This window comes from Protomyctophum parallelum (assembly GCF_964188405.1).
Source record: "Protomyctophum parallelum genome assembly, chromosome: 4".
Lineage (NCBI taxonomy): Eukaryota > Metazoa > Chordata > Actinopteri > Myctophiformes > Myctophidae > Protomyctophum > Protomyctophum parallelum.
The window spans coordinates 34546215-34561996 of record NC_139700.1 but is presented as its reverse complement, the minus strand read 5'-3'; the positions used below and the strand labels follow the sequence as shown (position 1 = coordinate 34561996).

The 15782-nt window shown below is 43.4% G+C and overlaps 1 protein-coding gene across 1 annotated transcript; it reads left to right on the top strand.

Annotated features, from left to right (window-relative positions):
• Positions 1-13733: 13733 nt before the first annotated feature.
• LOC310857171 (chemerin-like receptor 1) lies at positions 13734-15450 on the top strand (the record flags this gene model as incomplete). Its single annotated transcript, XM_083762782.1, has 2 exons — positions 13734-13847; positions 14581-15450. 2 exons carry the CDS (start codon positions 13734-13736, stop codon positions 15448-15450), a joined length of 984 nt encoding a protein of 327 aa, XP_083618908.1.
• Positions 15451-15782: the final 332 nt, after the last annotated feature.

The following is a 15782-nucleotide window of genomic DNA, read 5'->3' as shown; positions in this document are numbered from 1 at the left end:
GCATGTTCATGCCAAATTTCACGCTTGTATCACCAAGTGAAAGATCGTTCCTATTATCTGCTGTACTACAAAGACCTGTCCTGTTTTAACTGGAGTTCTAACTTTTAGAATATAAACAGATGAATGATGAATTACAGATATAATGAATACATAGTTAAAACATAACAGGACTAAATGTAAACTGAACAGACTCTCATGAACATAGTTAAACCATAACTAAAAGTATATGAAACGGAAACAGACTTATAGTTAAGCAATGTTTAACGGAACTAAAAATAGAACTGAACATTCTATTTTAATAAGTGAATGAAAACGGTTTAACCCAATGGAGGAAGTTATAATCTTATAGTCTCATAGTACATTTTAAATCAGTACAAATTGCACTCACTATTAATAGTTATAGCGTCTATACTTTTCTATAGGGACAGATTGTTAAAAGTCATTCTTAGAAAATGTGGAACAGTTTAAATCAAATCCAGAGTAGGTATTCTAACTTTATGCTTCTAAAACCCCACCCATTTGGTCACAGGACTATGCAAACACATGTTCCTGTAACAAACAATAGGATATGGTTTCACTCACACCTCCGAGCAGGCTTCAAACTAAGGTTTTAGAACAATAGATGTGAAGTGTAACCATTTCCTGGCTCTGAGTCTACAGAAAAAGGATGAGACATTTTTACTAACTCAGCTAGTATTCCGGTTTCATTTATAGAATTATACGACAGGAGCACTTCATTTTGTTTTCTACATTTGTTAATTTACAGTAAATCCAGCATAAATAGTGACACAACTTACTTCTGTATTCTGCAGAACAGTTGAGGTGACGTTATTGTCTCCACCAGGCCGAAGGCATGCGGGGAGAGTATGTTTTGCACTCCGTCCGTCCGCGTGTCCGTCCGTCCGTCCGTCCGTGAACAGCTAATCTCGGCCACCGTTAACCCGGTCGATGCCATATTTTGCACACACACTCCCTGGATGCCAACGATGAACCTCTGCCCCAAACTTTCCAGAACGGCCTGTTATAGCGCCACCAGGAGGCCGCTTTGTGCAAAACAAGTTTTTGCACAGTACACCTACAGATTTTGTCCAAACATCACGCAAATTGGTACACAGTCTCTCTAGAGCCATTCAACGAAACGGGTCTTTCAGATTTATCACACTCCATCCTGATTGGTTAAGATTGGCTTCCAAAGTTCACAGGAGTGCTCAGTTTCAAACAAAATGCTGCAAATCATGAACACATCGCGTGATTTCCGTGAAATTGTGCACCCACATTCCGACTAGGCCGAGGACGAAATGCCACATGAACAATTTCAACTCAGCCTCAAGGTGGCGCTATAACTGGCCGAAAAGTGTTTTTACCTCTAACTGCACGGATCTGTGGATAACCTGGTGGAGACCTGTTTTTTAAGGCTCTGTTCCATTCTAGTCAAACAGAGTGGTTTGTGGGTGCTGCTATTGTGCATGTTGGCTCACTGGAAACACTATGCTACACCAGTGGGTCTCAAAAGTGTCTTTGAGTGGGTTCCAAATGGCTGCATACTGGTGTGTAACTCTGAGTGTATAAATGTACACACTGTACATTTTGTACACTCAGAGTTACTGTGGGGGTCCTTGGAATTAAAAAGTTTGAGAACCACTGTAGGCTATACACTCGGAACAGAGCCTTAATTAGTATCATCGGTAACACCTGTGAAGGAAGTATAGGGAAGGGGCCCAGAAGAGTTATTCTGTCATGTGCATTTATATAGCCTGCTGCAATTCGGGATCAGCTATGCATGTCCTCAAGTTTCATATTAATGAAACTTTCTGTCATTATGGGCTGTGTCGAAAAATATATTCCCACAGACAACATTCTCCAAGTTCAGGCAAACTGCAGGACTGAACTATGAAAACTTCCTTTGGTGACAGGTGCAAGTGGTGCGAGGTAATTCATTATTGGGTGATAGTACAAACTGAGCACAATAGTAGCCTACAACTTTTAACTTTTAAAGTGATATGGCTGTTTATAGCCTTTTAGACTATATGGATATGGACTACATGATAGATATATGATAGCCTATAGGCAGCCTAGGCAAGACTATTTTAGGCTATCACAGCCTTTCTGGAACTACCTCCAAGTTCCAACCACCAACCATCTTTTACAAAAACAACTCCACAGAGTAAACAATAAGAAGAAGTGCCACGACAGTAGAAAAACCTCCTGGTACATTTCGATTTCACATTGCATAGCACATATTGCACTGTATGGTGCAGGTAGACTAACTGTTCCATAAACAAGTGTTGAAGATTAAGGTTAAGGCTCACTGTCATCTGCTCATAAATCAGCAGGCTTTTATTTGACACTGAACAAGTGCCAAAGCTGACACCTGGTAGCTACCTATATGAACTGCAGACTTATTGAGTTATCCAACGGCACTTTTGCAGGCTCATCAGTAGCCTGATAATTATAGGCTACACACATTTACAAAGAGACCACGAGAGAGACCCAACCAAAAAAGACATATTACCACTCTTCTAATTTCAAAACCATCCAAGTGGTTGGCCGCAGTTTACTATGAAAACATGCATTTCCCATCAGTCGTTCGGTCGGTCACACCTCCATATATGTTGTTTTGGTGACCGGCTTTGTCTGTGTTTTTGTTGATCATAATTAGTAAAAAATTATTAATGATCAACATTACATCCACGGGGGCGCAAAAAATAAGAATTAAATAATTAATTTGAAAAAGTGTGTGGCCTGGCTATATATGAGGGTAATATGCGCGTGACATCATCATCAAACCAGAAATGCAGGAATGCTTATACAGAGTGGCAAAAAAGTATCCTTTCTAGCCTTGACAACTCACAAAATGCCACTCAATTTGCCACTCGATTTGCCGTTCACTTCATGCATGCGCATACCCTCGATTCATCTCCCGACCTGATTTGGTTTACCAGTCCGGCCCCATGGTTGATTTCTCTTTGTAACTATAGGCTATATAGTAACTAAAGTTGTCAAATAATCTATGACATGACAACATAATTGTATATAGTTTGTAGGGGGGTCCCTGCTTCATCTGTCTCTCAGCTAAGGGGTCCCTCATATACAGTGGGATATGTAGGGGGGGGTCCCTGCTTCATCTGTCTCTCAGCTAAGGGGTCCCTCATATACAGTGGGATATGTAGGGGGGGGTCCCTGCTTCATCTGTCTCTCAGCTAAGGGGTCCCTCATAGGCCTATGTAGGGGGGTCCCTGCTTCATCTGTCTCTCAGCTAAGGGGTCCCTCATAGGCCTACGTAGGGGGGTCCCTGCTTCATCTGTCTCTCAGCCAAGGGGTCCTTATGGGCTAAAACATGTTGAAGACTCCTGACCTATAGTCTATAGACATATACTTCTTTCACAATAACGGTTGCATGACAAACTCATCGCAGATCAGATCTTTCACCTCCGTATCGTCCTTTCAATCGATAAAAGCGAGCAGTCATGGTGACAGTGGCCAACAGCCCTAGCTCGATCGCTCACCATGATCAAAAATACTGTTTGTTCACGCCAGTGCTGATTTCGTCAACTGGAACTATGACTATGACGAAATATGTCCGTCGGCTACCTTTTTACACAGAGGAAAGGTTGAATAAAATCGAAATAAAAATAAAGATTTACGATGACTAAGACTAAATATATTGACAATTTCGTAAAATAAAATAAAAACTACACTAAAATGTTAGGGAGGCACGAGTGGAGAAGAGATCCAAATGGACCCGTGGGTCTACTTGGTTCCATTTCAAAGCTCTTAGAGTTAAGGAGGTCTTTGCGAATGAAACATTTGGTACTGCAGGACTCCTAATATGCCATAGTGTAAATCAATGTCATACTGTACATAAATATGCTGAAGAAAACCTGGAGACTTTTACTGACAACAAGCAGCATCAAGGCCCACCAAGATTTTAGTCGACTAAAATCTTATGATATTTAGTCAACTAAAACTAGACTAAACACTAAAACATTCCAGGTGACTAAAATATGAAAAAAACAATTTTTTTGCTGCCAAAAACAACACTGGTCCAGACTGAGTAGGGACATAGTGATGACCCCTGAACTGCTCTGTGAAGCACTTCTACGCTGTTTGCTTTGCACTCAGGCCCCTTTTTCCACCAGTTGGTTCCCAATGGTTCATTTCTTTTTGGTTCTTAGTCCATGAGCCAGAGCTCCAACATTGGAACGTTAATTATGAATTGAGTGCGGGGCAAAACTATCCCTTATTGTTTATACAGGCCCGGCCCTTCCTACAGGCCACACATTTATTTTTTATTTATTCTTTTACTCCCAAAAACTGCCCAGTGTCCCCCCAGTGCCTCCCCAATGTCTGCCCAGGGCCTCCCTAGTGAGACCCCAATGCCTCCACTGTCCCCAGTGTCCCCCAATGCCTCCACTGTCCCCAGTGTCCCCCCAATGCCTCCACTGTCCTCAGTGTCCCCCCAATGCCTCCACTGTCCTCAGTGTCCCCCCAATGCCTCCACTGTCCTCAGTGTCCCCCCAATGCCTCCACTGTCCCCAGTGTCCCCCCAATGCCTCCACTGTCCTCAGTGTCCCCCCAATGCCTCCACTGTCCCAAGTGCCCCCTCAGTGCCTCCCCAGTGGGGGGGGGGGTGTTTATAGGATCAATATAAATAAACGGTAGCAGCTTTTTCATATTTTCTTTTTTTTACATATTTAAAATAAAATAACATTTGTACTACAATAAATCATTGTCTCCGTGTATGAGGAAGTGTCATGGTGACAACGACCCGTGTGTTTTTGCCCACACTCAATTCATAATTAACGGTCCAATTGTGGAGCTCTGGCTCATGGACTATAAGAACCAAAAGAACCGGTGGAAATGATTTCTATATTAATGTAATCTAGAAATCATAGATTACATTAATCTATTAGATTCATGTAACTTTCCTCCTCTACCCTGTATTTAATTGAACCCGGTTTCCTGCTCGAGTGCTGATTTTTATCTTACCACTGAGCTAACGCTTGCTCAGGGGATAAATTTAATCTTGACCATCAGGTCACAATTCGTGCCAGATCCTATAGGCTGTCTGGGTGACCCATGACCTTATGCCAACTAAACGTCTCAGTAGAAGTGCAGGACATTGCTTTCTCTCAAAGACTCTTTTACATTTAGAATGAGCTTTTATATCATTGAAGTACTTTGCCGGGTGTTAATTGTCGTGCATGTATGTATATTGTATTAATATTGTCTTGACCCGAGAAAATAAAATCCCTTGTGGATAATAAAAACACCTGTAATTTAATCTAATCTACCGTATTCTATAAATCCCTATCGCACAAAGATTTGGCAGCCCCCTCCCTGTTGTAACTCCGAGGACCTCGCCCTCATAGGGGGTCCCGGAACCCCCAACACGTTGAAGACCCATGCATTTGAGCGCGACGATGGCGATGAGCGCCATCAGAAAACGAGAAACGTGTGTCGTGTCTGTGTCCGTGGAGATAAGGCCTTGTGTGTGTGACCACATATCCTGGATGTTACGACATGTGATCGCTATCGCAGATACAACACAGTGGTGAAATACACAACAACAACAACACAATGACTAAACAAGTCCATGCAGAAGCTATAAAACGCTGGTGTGGTTCCGGGAGAACCTTCAGACACACCCTTCACCTTCCTCTGGAATCTCAACAACCCTCGCTGGCACTAGCTGGTCTTTCAAGTCATCACTTTCTCATAGACGCCGTCCGTTGGAAAGGTAAGAAATAAATGTTGACGTGTTGAGTTATGATGATTCTATAAACGTCATCTTTTACTACGTAATGCTACCGATAAAATATACCTTGGCCAGGCTGCCTGTTTGTACACTGCATGATAATGTGACAGAATTAAATAGCTAAATAGCATTTAGAAACATAACATTACACTGACTTAGACTCTGAGTTGAAACCAACTGAGGTTGTAATCAGGGCAATCATAGCGTTTTCCATTGGTTATTGTCTCCACCAGGCCGAAGGCATGTGGGGAGAGTATGTTTTGCACTCCGTCCGTCCGTGTGTCCGTCCGTGTGTGTGTGGCCGAAGGCATGTGGGGAGAGTATGTTTTGCACTCCGTCCGTCCGTGTGTGTGTCCGTCCGTGTGTGTGTGTGTGTGTGTGTGTGTGTCCGTCCGTCCGTTAGTAGCTAATCTCGGCCACCGTTAACCCGGTCGATGCCAAATTTTGCACACACACTCCCTGGATGCCAACGATGAACCTCTGCCCCAAACTTTCCAGAACGGCCTGTTATAGCGCCACCAGGAGGCCGCTTTGTGCAAAACAACTTTTTGCACAGTACACCTACAGATTTTGTCCAAACATCACGCAAATTGGTACACAGTCTCTCTACAGCCATTCAACAAAACCGGTCTTTCAGATTTCTCAGACTCCATCCTGATTGGTTAAGATTGGCTTCCAAAGTTCACAGGAGTGCTCAGTTTCAAACAAAATGCTGCAAATCATGAACACATCGTGTGATTTCCTTGAAATTGTGCACCCACATTCCCACTAGGCCGAGGACGAAATGCCACATGAACAATTTCAACTCAGCCTCAAGGTGGCGCTATAACTGGCCGAAAAGTGTTTTTACCTCTAACTGCACGAATCTGTGGATCACTTTGTATGCCAACTCCCTAGAGGCCAAGGAAAAACCTTTGTCTGGAATTTTTCACATCTGCTCTTTATAGCGCCACCAGGAGGCCCACATATGTAAAACACATTTTCCATTATTACTCCTTCAGATTTCATCCAAATTTCACGCAAATCGGTACACATGATCTCCATAGTCATGTGATCAACACAGGTTTGTTTGATTTCTCATATTCCATCCTGATTGGCCACGATTGGCTCCTACAGTTTTCAGGAGTAGCAAATGATGGCCACAACTCGGCAGCGTCCGATTGCGATGAAACTGTGCACGCATATTCCCACTAGGCTGAGGAAGAATCCTGGTGGAGACCTGTGCCGATTGGCACTTTATCTAGTTGTTCCTGCAAAGGCAACTTCTACATTCTACAAGCATTCTATAGTCATTGCTATTCAGAAACCAGGAAACCTGATGAACCTGCCAGCGCAATTTTGTTTTATTTCTGTTTTGTCAGGCTAATTCAGGTAAATCCTTCAATTCAATCTGCAGCAGGTGTGGGTCCCAAGACTCCCACTACTACAAAGGATTAGTTAGGCTATAGCATAATAACAGTTATAACAGCTAAACATGCTTTGTAAACATTTCATAATACTACATCAAACTTCATCAATGTTTGTTAGCTGGTATTTGAAAAGTCTAATAGTGTTCAGAACATGCAGTAAACTATTTTTACACATATTGTGCATGTGTATAATTAGTTATTTACTAAATAGTAGCCTATACTAGTAATAATATAGAATTTATATAATAACATTGTGTGACTATATGTCACTATGCAGTAAGTGGTCATCACTGCATTATAACAGTCATAATTATGCTTGTGTCTCAGTAAGTAGTTCAGTCAGACAACCCACGAATAGATTAAACAATATTTATTGAAGAATGAGTAATGAGTGTGCATATGATATTTGACTTGGCGTTCGGCTCTGCTGGATTTCTCCCTGCTCGGCATGATTAAGCAACATCATAAAACATAAGAGCAGGGAGATAGATATACAATAACCCCCCCATGGGGAGCATAGATAGCAGAGCCCACCGGTGGTGCTGGGGTGGTGGTGGGAGAAAACATCACATACAACCGGGGAACCATGAGCAGAGGAAGGCAGGAAGAGCATGGAGTCTAGTGAGCTTAAGTAGCCTGCCCACTTAGTCAGCTGACTGCCGCATCAGCGAATGACGTGAGAGACTTGCACACACGTATACTCCCACATAGTAATGCAGCATGTTAACCCCTTGAGCATAGTATGGGCCTTTGAGCAAGCAAGAACCTCCCTTGAGGTTGACTGACTGAACTGACTCCGCCGCTCCGCGTGCTGCGTTTGATTTCAGTCAGACAACTCACGAATAGATTAAACAATATTTATTGAAGAATGAGTAATGAGTGTGCATGATATTTGACTTGGCGTTCGGCTCTGCTGGATTTCTCCCTGCTCGGCATGATTAAGCAACATCATAAAACATAAGAGCAGGGAGATAGATATACAATAACCCCCCAACACACATACCTTTCGGTGAACTCTCACCGTCGATCCGGGCAGGTGACCCACTATGAATGCACGGTGACGAAATGCAAATATGCATTTCTGGAGCCTGCACAGATTGCTAACCCCCCCAACAAAGCAGAACCGAGAACGCCCTACGGGCACATCCGGGCAGATGTCCCACACATCCGGGCAGATATCCCACTCGATAGTGACGAAATGCAACGGCTATGCATTTCTGGATCTTGCGCGGATATTTTAACTTTACGTGAGCTATGTGTAGCCATGACTGCAAGCCGTGAGGCTTATCTCTGAGAAAGTAATGTGTGGGGTGAAAGCCGGACTCAAAACCCATTTGGTTTGGAGTACAAGCATATACTAACCTTAAGCTTAAGCTGAAAAAGGCCTGCATGGCTGCGCTCGCCGATAGGCCATTCCTCTATGCCACTATAGAGGAATATTCTACGCTGCTTTTGCAGGGCTTACGTGTAGTGCAACGCCAATGTTCCTCTACTGCCAGTATGAGGACACACCATTGGCCCAATTACGCCGACGTTCCTTATGAGGAAACGCCATCAGCCTACGGGAATTCTCAACCGATACACATCCGGGCAGATGTCCCACTCGATAGTGACGAAATGCAAGCTATGCATTTCTGGATCCTGCACGGATACACGTGAGCTACGTGTAGCTATGGCGCATGCCATAGCCGTGAGGCTTACCTGAACTATTTCACAGATCTTACAAGTAGTGCAACCATTTATGTTACCCCAACGTTCCTCTAACGCCAGAGTGAGGAAACCACAATTACCCCGATGTTCCTTTAATGCCACTGTAGAGGAACATCAACGAACCATTATTAACATTAGCTTGTGACATGCCACCAATTGAACTACCCCCAGCGACCACCGTATATGAAGGTAATAAGATTACCATTCCTGATCGAATACAACACTTGCACTCATTACATCCTGAATAAACACTGAAAGCTCTTCCGATTAGATGCACATGATGATGATTCATGGGCAGATGAGGACCATGGCCTGAGTTTCAGGTGGCGACTGGTGCATCAGCGTGGCAGTAGAATCGGGAGTAGCCAGGGAATGTGCTGAGGAGACCGATAGCCGATTAAGCAGGGCTTACGCCACCTTACGGAATCCGGAACGCAGCCGGAGCAGGTTGCCCAATGTAGAACTAAAAGACACGAGCAGAGACAGAGTTACTTATACTTCATCCTGACTGAATTAATTAAAGAGTGAATAGGGGATCCTAAGCACGGAGAGACTTCCCACACCCACAAGCCGAGATACCAATACTTAAAGAGAAGCCTTAGATCTTAATCCTAAACTATTTAAACACCCAAGTGATAATAATAATAAACTTTATTTGTATAGTACCTTTCATACATAAATGCAGCTCAAGGTGCTTCACAGGTCAGGACACAAAAATATAATACAATAAAACACAAGTAGTTAAAATGATAGAACAATGGCAAAGAACAAAATGGAATATAAGAACATAAAATAAATAAAAACAAATAAAAACACCACATGCAGCGAATCAGTCAGGGCAGGGTAGGAACGTGCATAGTAAAACTCAACTAAAGCAAGAGTGAAGAGGTGAGTCTTGAGTTGAGATTTAAAAATGTCTACAGAGGGTGCGTGTCTGAGCTCGAATGGAAGTTTATTCCAGGCTGTTGGGCCGTAGAAGCAAAAAGCTGCCTCTTTTTGTGCATTCTTTTAGGCACTTCAAGTAGGCCAGCATGGAGGACCTGATAGAGACCCTTAATGAATTAACTTAAATGAGCGGCATATGCTCTCAAGCGGCCTTTGAGCAATTGATTCTGAGCTTTAAAGAAGTTAAGCTTCATGTCATGCAGACCCGAGAACTGTTCGATACCACTCTCCAGAACTAAGATGAGATGACCCATGCAAGCAATCTATAATGGTGCAGGATCGACAGCGCTGCAGCCTGCACATGGGTGATGGTGATGGACTTACTTCTTCGCTAGATACTAGAACCATCACTTTCGAAGAAACCCAACCGGCCCACACCGGCTGAAGAAGCATTGGTGAATCTCCTGACTGAGCGACCCGGGACATCTGTGATTGAGCTGAAAGAAAGCTTAGGACCAAAAGATCATCTGGGGTTCATGACCTGATGAACGAATGAGCCACAGATAACAGATAAAACATGATATGCTTTGAGAGAAAGCATGCCTATATATGTGCCTGTCCTGAATAGCCACTTTTTTGTATTAAATATTATTAATAATTAATTAATATTATTAATTAATTTAACACAACGCTAAACAGCTTCTATGAAGAAGCAATGACAAAGGCTACGGTTGATTGACAACATATATGCAATTAACTATGAATTGATTACTGTCATCCGATGCCATTAGTTGCAATAACTAAGATGGGCAGAAAACAGCCTTGCCGAGTCATGAGGCCCGAGGGCAGGAGCCTAACTCTTGTTTCAGTAGAGTGAGCAGATTGATGTACACGTACAGCCCCTGGACGTGACGCTAGTATGACGCAGGGACTTACTCCATTCCGACCATTGGTGCCGAGTGCAGAGGATACCTATGACATAATTATCCTGTTGGGTTAAGGTTAGGGTTACACTTGGATACATTTTGGTTACATATTCCTAATGCTGTTACTCAATACTATAGTGGCACTGAGCGACATCAAATCAATTACTGATCTGAATACAACTGGCAGAGTACAATCCCAAGACTGCACCGGGGAAACCACAACCGATAGGTCGCACAAGCACTGCGACACGGAAGCCAAGCTTGCTGCGAACATAGACATAGTCTATGGCTGCCTTCCTTCAACCCAGATCCTCTCACGGATAAGTGATGAATTATTGCTTACGAGTTCAATTTAGAGCTCCTGGCAGTGGATGTTAGCTGTGCAGAAATGAAGCAACGCAGCGAGCTGCTAACCTACCACCTTCTGAAACATCTTCAGTCCCACGAAGCAACTGCCATTACCTAATCCCACTCAAGGACTGATCAACAGAACATACGATATGAATCTGAGACATTAAAAGGGACAAATGGGCAATGGGACGCACGGTGACAAGACGCTATATACGTATACGTATATATTGATCTGAACTTCTGACCTCAAAGAAAGTGAGGAGGGTATACACTAGAGAGACTAGACCGACAGCTAGATAGGCTTGAGGGGCGGACGGAGGCAGCAGTTTGTTAAGGCTTTCAGCTCTTCTCCAAGACAGCTCAACCCGTATAGAGAAGCTGAGACATGATACCACGACAGAGGAAGCACTAATTAAATGCCCATTAAGAACTACATCCAAAATAAACAGCTATAAACAAATCTTACAGAAGAAATTAAACTAGACAGAAGGCTATGACACTTGACATGAGATTACTGCAAATGCAATTTGCAATCTTAACCTACTTTAATATGACACTGCACATAACTGAATCGATTGAGATGAATTAACAATAACTTATGTTATGATACTGTCCTGAATGGAAACATGGAAAACTTTAAGAATAATAACTATGCCACATATAAATTCAAAACTGAAACATAATAAATCACATGGAGAAAGGGTGCTAGCTTTAGCATTAGTTTAGCATGAACAACCCTCATGGCAATGAGGAAACCTCAACAACCACATGGCTACAAAGCAGTAAAGCACCAAATCTATAGAGATTGCCATTAAGGTAGTTAACTCACGGCAATACTTTCAAGCACATATAAGAAGTGTTAAGTAATACTAGAGTAAGCAGAGTGTGACTGAAGTCTTGCTTCAAAATTAATGAAACGGAGACAAACAGGCAGCAGAGTTGCCAGATCTTGAGAAAGAAAGCAACTAGGTGTAGAACCTTCCCATACCTAGGACTCACCACGTGAGAACTTAGTTTACAATATATATAACCTAATGACTACAATGACTTGAAACAATACATTTCATGGACAAGGTCATTTGGATCTATGACAGAACCCCAGAACAACGATTAACTACAGAAAACAAGCCCAAAGTTGCTTATAAAAGCGCATGTGGCAACCACTGCACATGAGTTGAGGACCCATAGCTGGAGGGGACAAACACTGCACCTGAGCTGACTTGGCAAAACATCAGCAAAATGAAAGCGTGGCTTTGACTGTAGACACTAGACACGTACCATATTACAATAGAAGCTGCAGCACTGTCTGTGCATCTGGCTTAATTACCAGAACAGGCTATTATGAAGCTTGTTGAAGCCACATAATCGAGCTCAGCAGCATTAGCAGAATCATATCAAACTTAATATTTTGCATACAACCTTCAGGCCCTTATCACAGCATGGACAGAAGCTGAGAAGCATAATTTAAGCAGCAGTAGCTGCACACGCGGAAGGCAGCAGCAATAATCATGAGGAACAGAAAACATCACATACAACCGGGGAACCATGAGCAGAGGAAGGCAGGAAGAGCATGGAGTCTAGTGAGCTTAAGTAGCCTGCCCACTTAGTCAGCTGACTGCCGCATCAGCGAATGACGTGAGAGACTTGCACACACGTATACTCCCACATAGTAATGCAGCATGTTAACCCCTTGAGCATAGTATGGGCCTTTGAGCAAGCAAGAACCTCCCTTGAGGTTGACTGACTGAACTGACTCCGCCGCTCCGCGTGCTGCGTTTGATTAGTGTTCTGAAAAAGGCATTAGAATGACATTGTTAGGTTTGCATATTTAAGATATTGTCAAAAACAGCAAAGGTAGCAGATCGACAAGCTCAAAACGTGTTGCAAGCTTGTGGATCTGCTACTTTTGATGCTTTATGACACTGCAGCTATGATCATGTAGGCCGTTTCATTTACGAAAATCTCCAAAAGAAAAAACGGATCCTTTCTGCCAGACAGCAACAATACATACATATTTTTGTATGAACTAGGGAATGCGCATAAAGTTGTCCACAGATCGTGCAGGTATAGGTTAAAAAAATCATCATGAGGCGGATGTGTTTTTTTTTTGTTCCTGTGCCAGGTGGGAATGTGTGTGCATAATTTCACAGAAATTGCACTCTGCATTCATGATTTGAATAATGGACCAATCCTGCAAACTTTGGAAGGTAACGTTAGCCAATGGGGATGGAATATGGGTAAGCGTCAGTGTTGATCACATGACTATTCTGTACTGTATACCGATTTGCGAGATGCATGGATGAAATATGGATGAGTAATGTACAGAAATGTGTTCTGCCAAAATCGGCCTCATGGTGGTGCTATAACAGGCCATTGTGGAAAAATTGGGGCAGAGGTTGGCATCCAGGGAGTGTGTGAGCAGAGTTTGTCATCGACCGGGCCAACGGTGCCGGAGATTAGCTGTACACAGACGGACAGACACACGGACGCAAAACATATACTCACCCCATGCCTTCGGCTGGTGGAGACAATTAGCTTGCATGCACAGAAGATGGGTGGTCAATGGTATAATCCAAATACTGTAATAATATAAAATAACATGTGTTCTTCTCTTCAGTGGTAAAGAATATCATTCAACAACTCATCCATCTCTCTCTTCGAACTCTTGTCAAGTAAGAAGAGTCAGGACACGTGATGGACATCGATGCCATTGTACTCACAATCTCTTATGTCATCTATACCTTCACTGTTATTCTGGGAATCACAGGCAACTCTTTGGTGATCTGGGTTGCCAGCTTCAAACTCAAGGTAGCCTATATATATCTTCACTTTAGAATTGCTATTCATGAATCTTTGGGGAATGGTAATTTCCTGAGGTTAACACAATGAGTGCCACCTGGTGGACAGAAAGTGTTGTGCAGGTGCCAGAGAAAAAGGACAAATAAGGGTGCCTGCGTCCGCGTGCATCGGATTAAAACATTTTAAAAAAGTTAAAAAAAAATATTTTTTGGTTTTTTTTTTTGCAATTTTAATAAAGAAATGATTTTCACGTTCTGGCACAGGAGGGTTGTGTATAGATGAAAACGTTTTGGCACCCATTTAATTCAATCTCAGTAACAATACACTAGGAAGCAAAATAAAGTTCTGCTTATGGTGAAGGCAGACTGTAGGGAGGCTAATGAGTCTGACTCACCACAAGCAGAATTGTTTTCTTCCTCCCAACTGTTCCATTGTTCCCCAGAGTACTTGTTTGAGAAAGCTACTATGACTGAACCAAAGCAGCGCTTCCTTCTGGTTTAATAGAGTAGACTATTCATGAAATTCATCTAGATTAGTAATAACATGTGCTTTGAAAAGTAGTACCATGATTTGTGTTAATGATTAACTGCATTATTTTCTAAAAGCAGATTACCTTCTATTCTTCTTCTTTTTCAATTGAGGGATACATATCTGATTTTGGAACAAAAATATAACTTAAAAGTGTCCCTTGCTGTAGTCTCCTCTACAATTGTCTATCTCCTGCTTCCTTGTTCATCTCCAGCCTACAGTGAACAACGTGTGGCTGGTGAACCTGGCCGTGGCTGACCTGATCTTTTGCTTCACACGTGCCCTTTCTCTCTTTGAGGGACGTTCTCTCATCAGCTGCAAGTTCAACGGCTTCTTCAAGTACGCCAACATGTTCTGCTCCGTCTTCCTGCTGGCCGTTATCAGCGTTGACCGCATGCTGTTCGTCTGGTTTCCCATCCTCGCCAGGAATCGGAGGACCTTGCGAGCTGCGAGGGTGATAGGCGCCTGCATCTGGCTGCTGGCATCCGCTCTGAGCGCTCCATACTTCCATTACCGGGAAGTGTACCTGGGGAATAACAACGTGACCAAATGTAGAGCGGTCGTGAAAGGGTCAAACAACACAGATGAAGTCATCGTTCTGGCGTTGAATGTAGTTCGCTTCTTGTGTGGCTTCCTGCTGCCTTTCATCGTCATGCTTCTCTGCTACATCCTGACGGGCGTTGGCATCAGACGCAAGGGCCTCGCCATCAGACGCAAGGGCCTCGCCAAGACGTCTCGACCACTTCGCATCATGGCGTTGCTGGTCGTTGCTTTCTTTCTGTGCTGGGCGCCCTACCACTGCTTACAGTTGGTCAGTATGAGGGACAAAAACAGTCTTGCGGTAAAGATGGGGCTGCAAGTGGCAAAGGCGTTGGCATACTTCAATAGCTGTGTAAACCCACTGCTCTACTTCGCTATGGGGGTGAAGGCCAAGTTCAGACAGAGCCTAGCTGGGGTGTTCCGCACGGCGCTGGCTGACGATGAGGATACGAGAACATCCGGGGTGGATGGGGGATCATACACCCAGTCCCACGCACTCTCCGGGGAGGACAGCTGTAACAGGATGGAAGCCCACACTGTCTAACAACAATGTGAGGGATAGGCATGCAGTCTCAGTTTGGCCATTCATTCCATTTGTGGCCTAGTTTATTTTTGAGTGGTGCACACCGATCCAATAACTGGCCGCGTGTGTCACTATGTATGTCCCTATGTCCGTTTAAAGTAAAAACAGCTGCAATACCAATTGGTGACCTAAAGTGTCACTGTTGAGAAGCCCAACACATACACAGACCCATTGACCGCACTGCAGCACACACATACACACACTCACACACCCTGCACCGCTCAGTTCACACGGGTGTGATTTAAGAGTTCTGGCCAAACTCTGAATCATTTTCTTTTAAAGAGGGCCTAAAA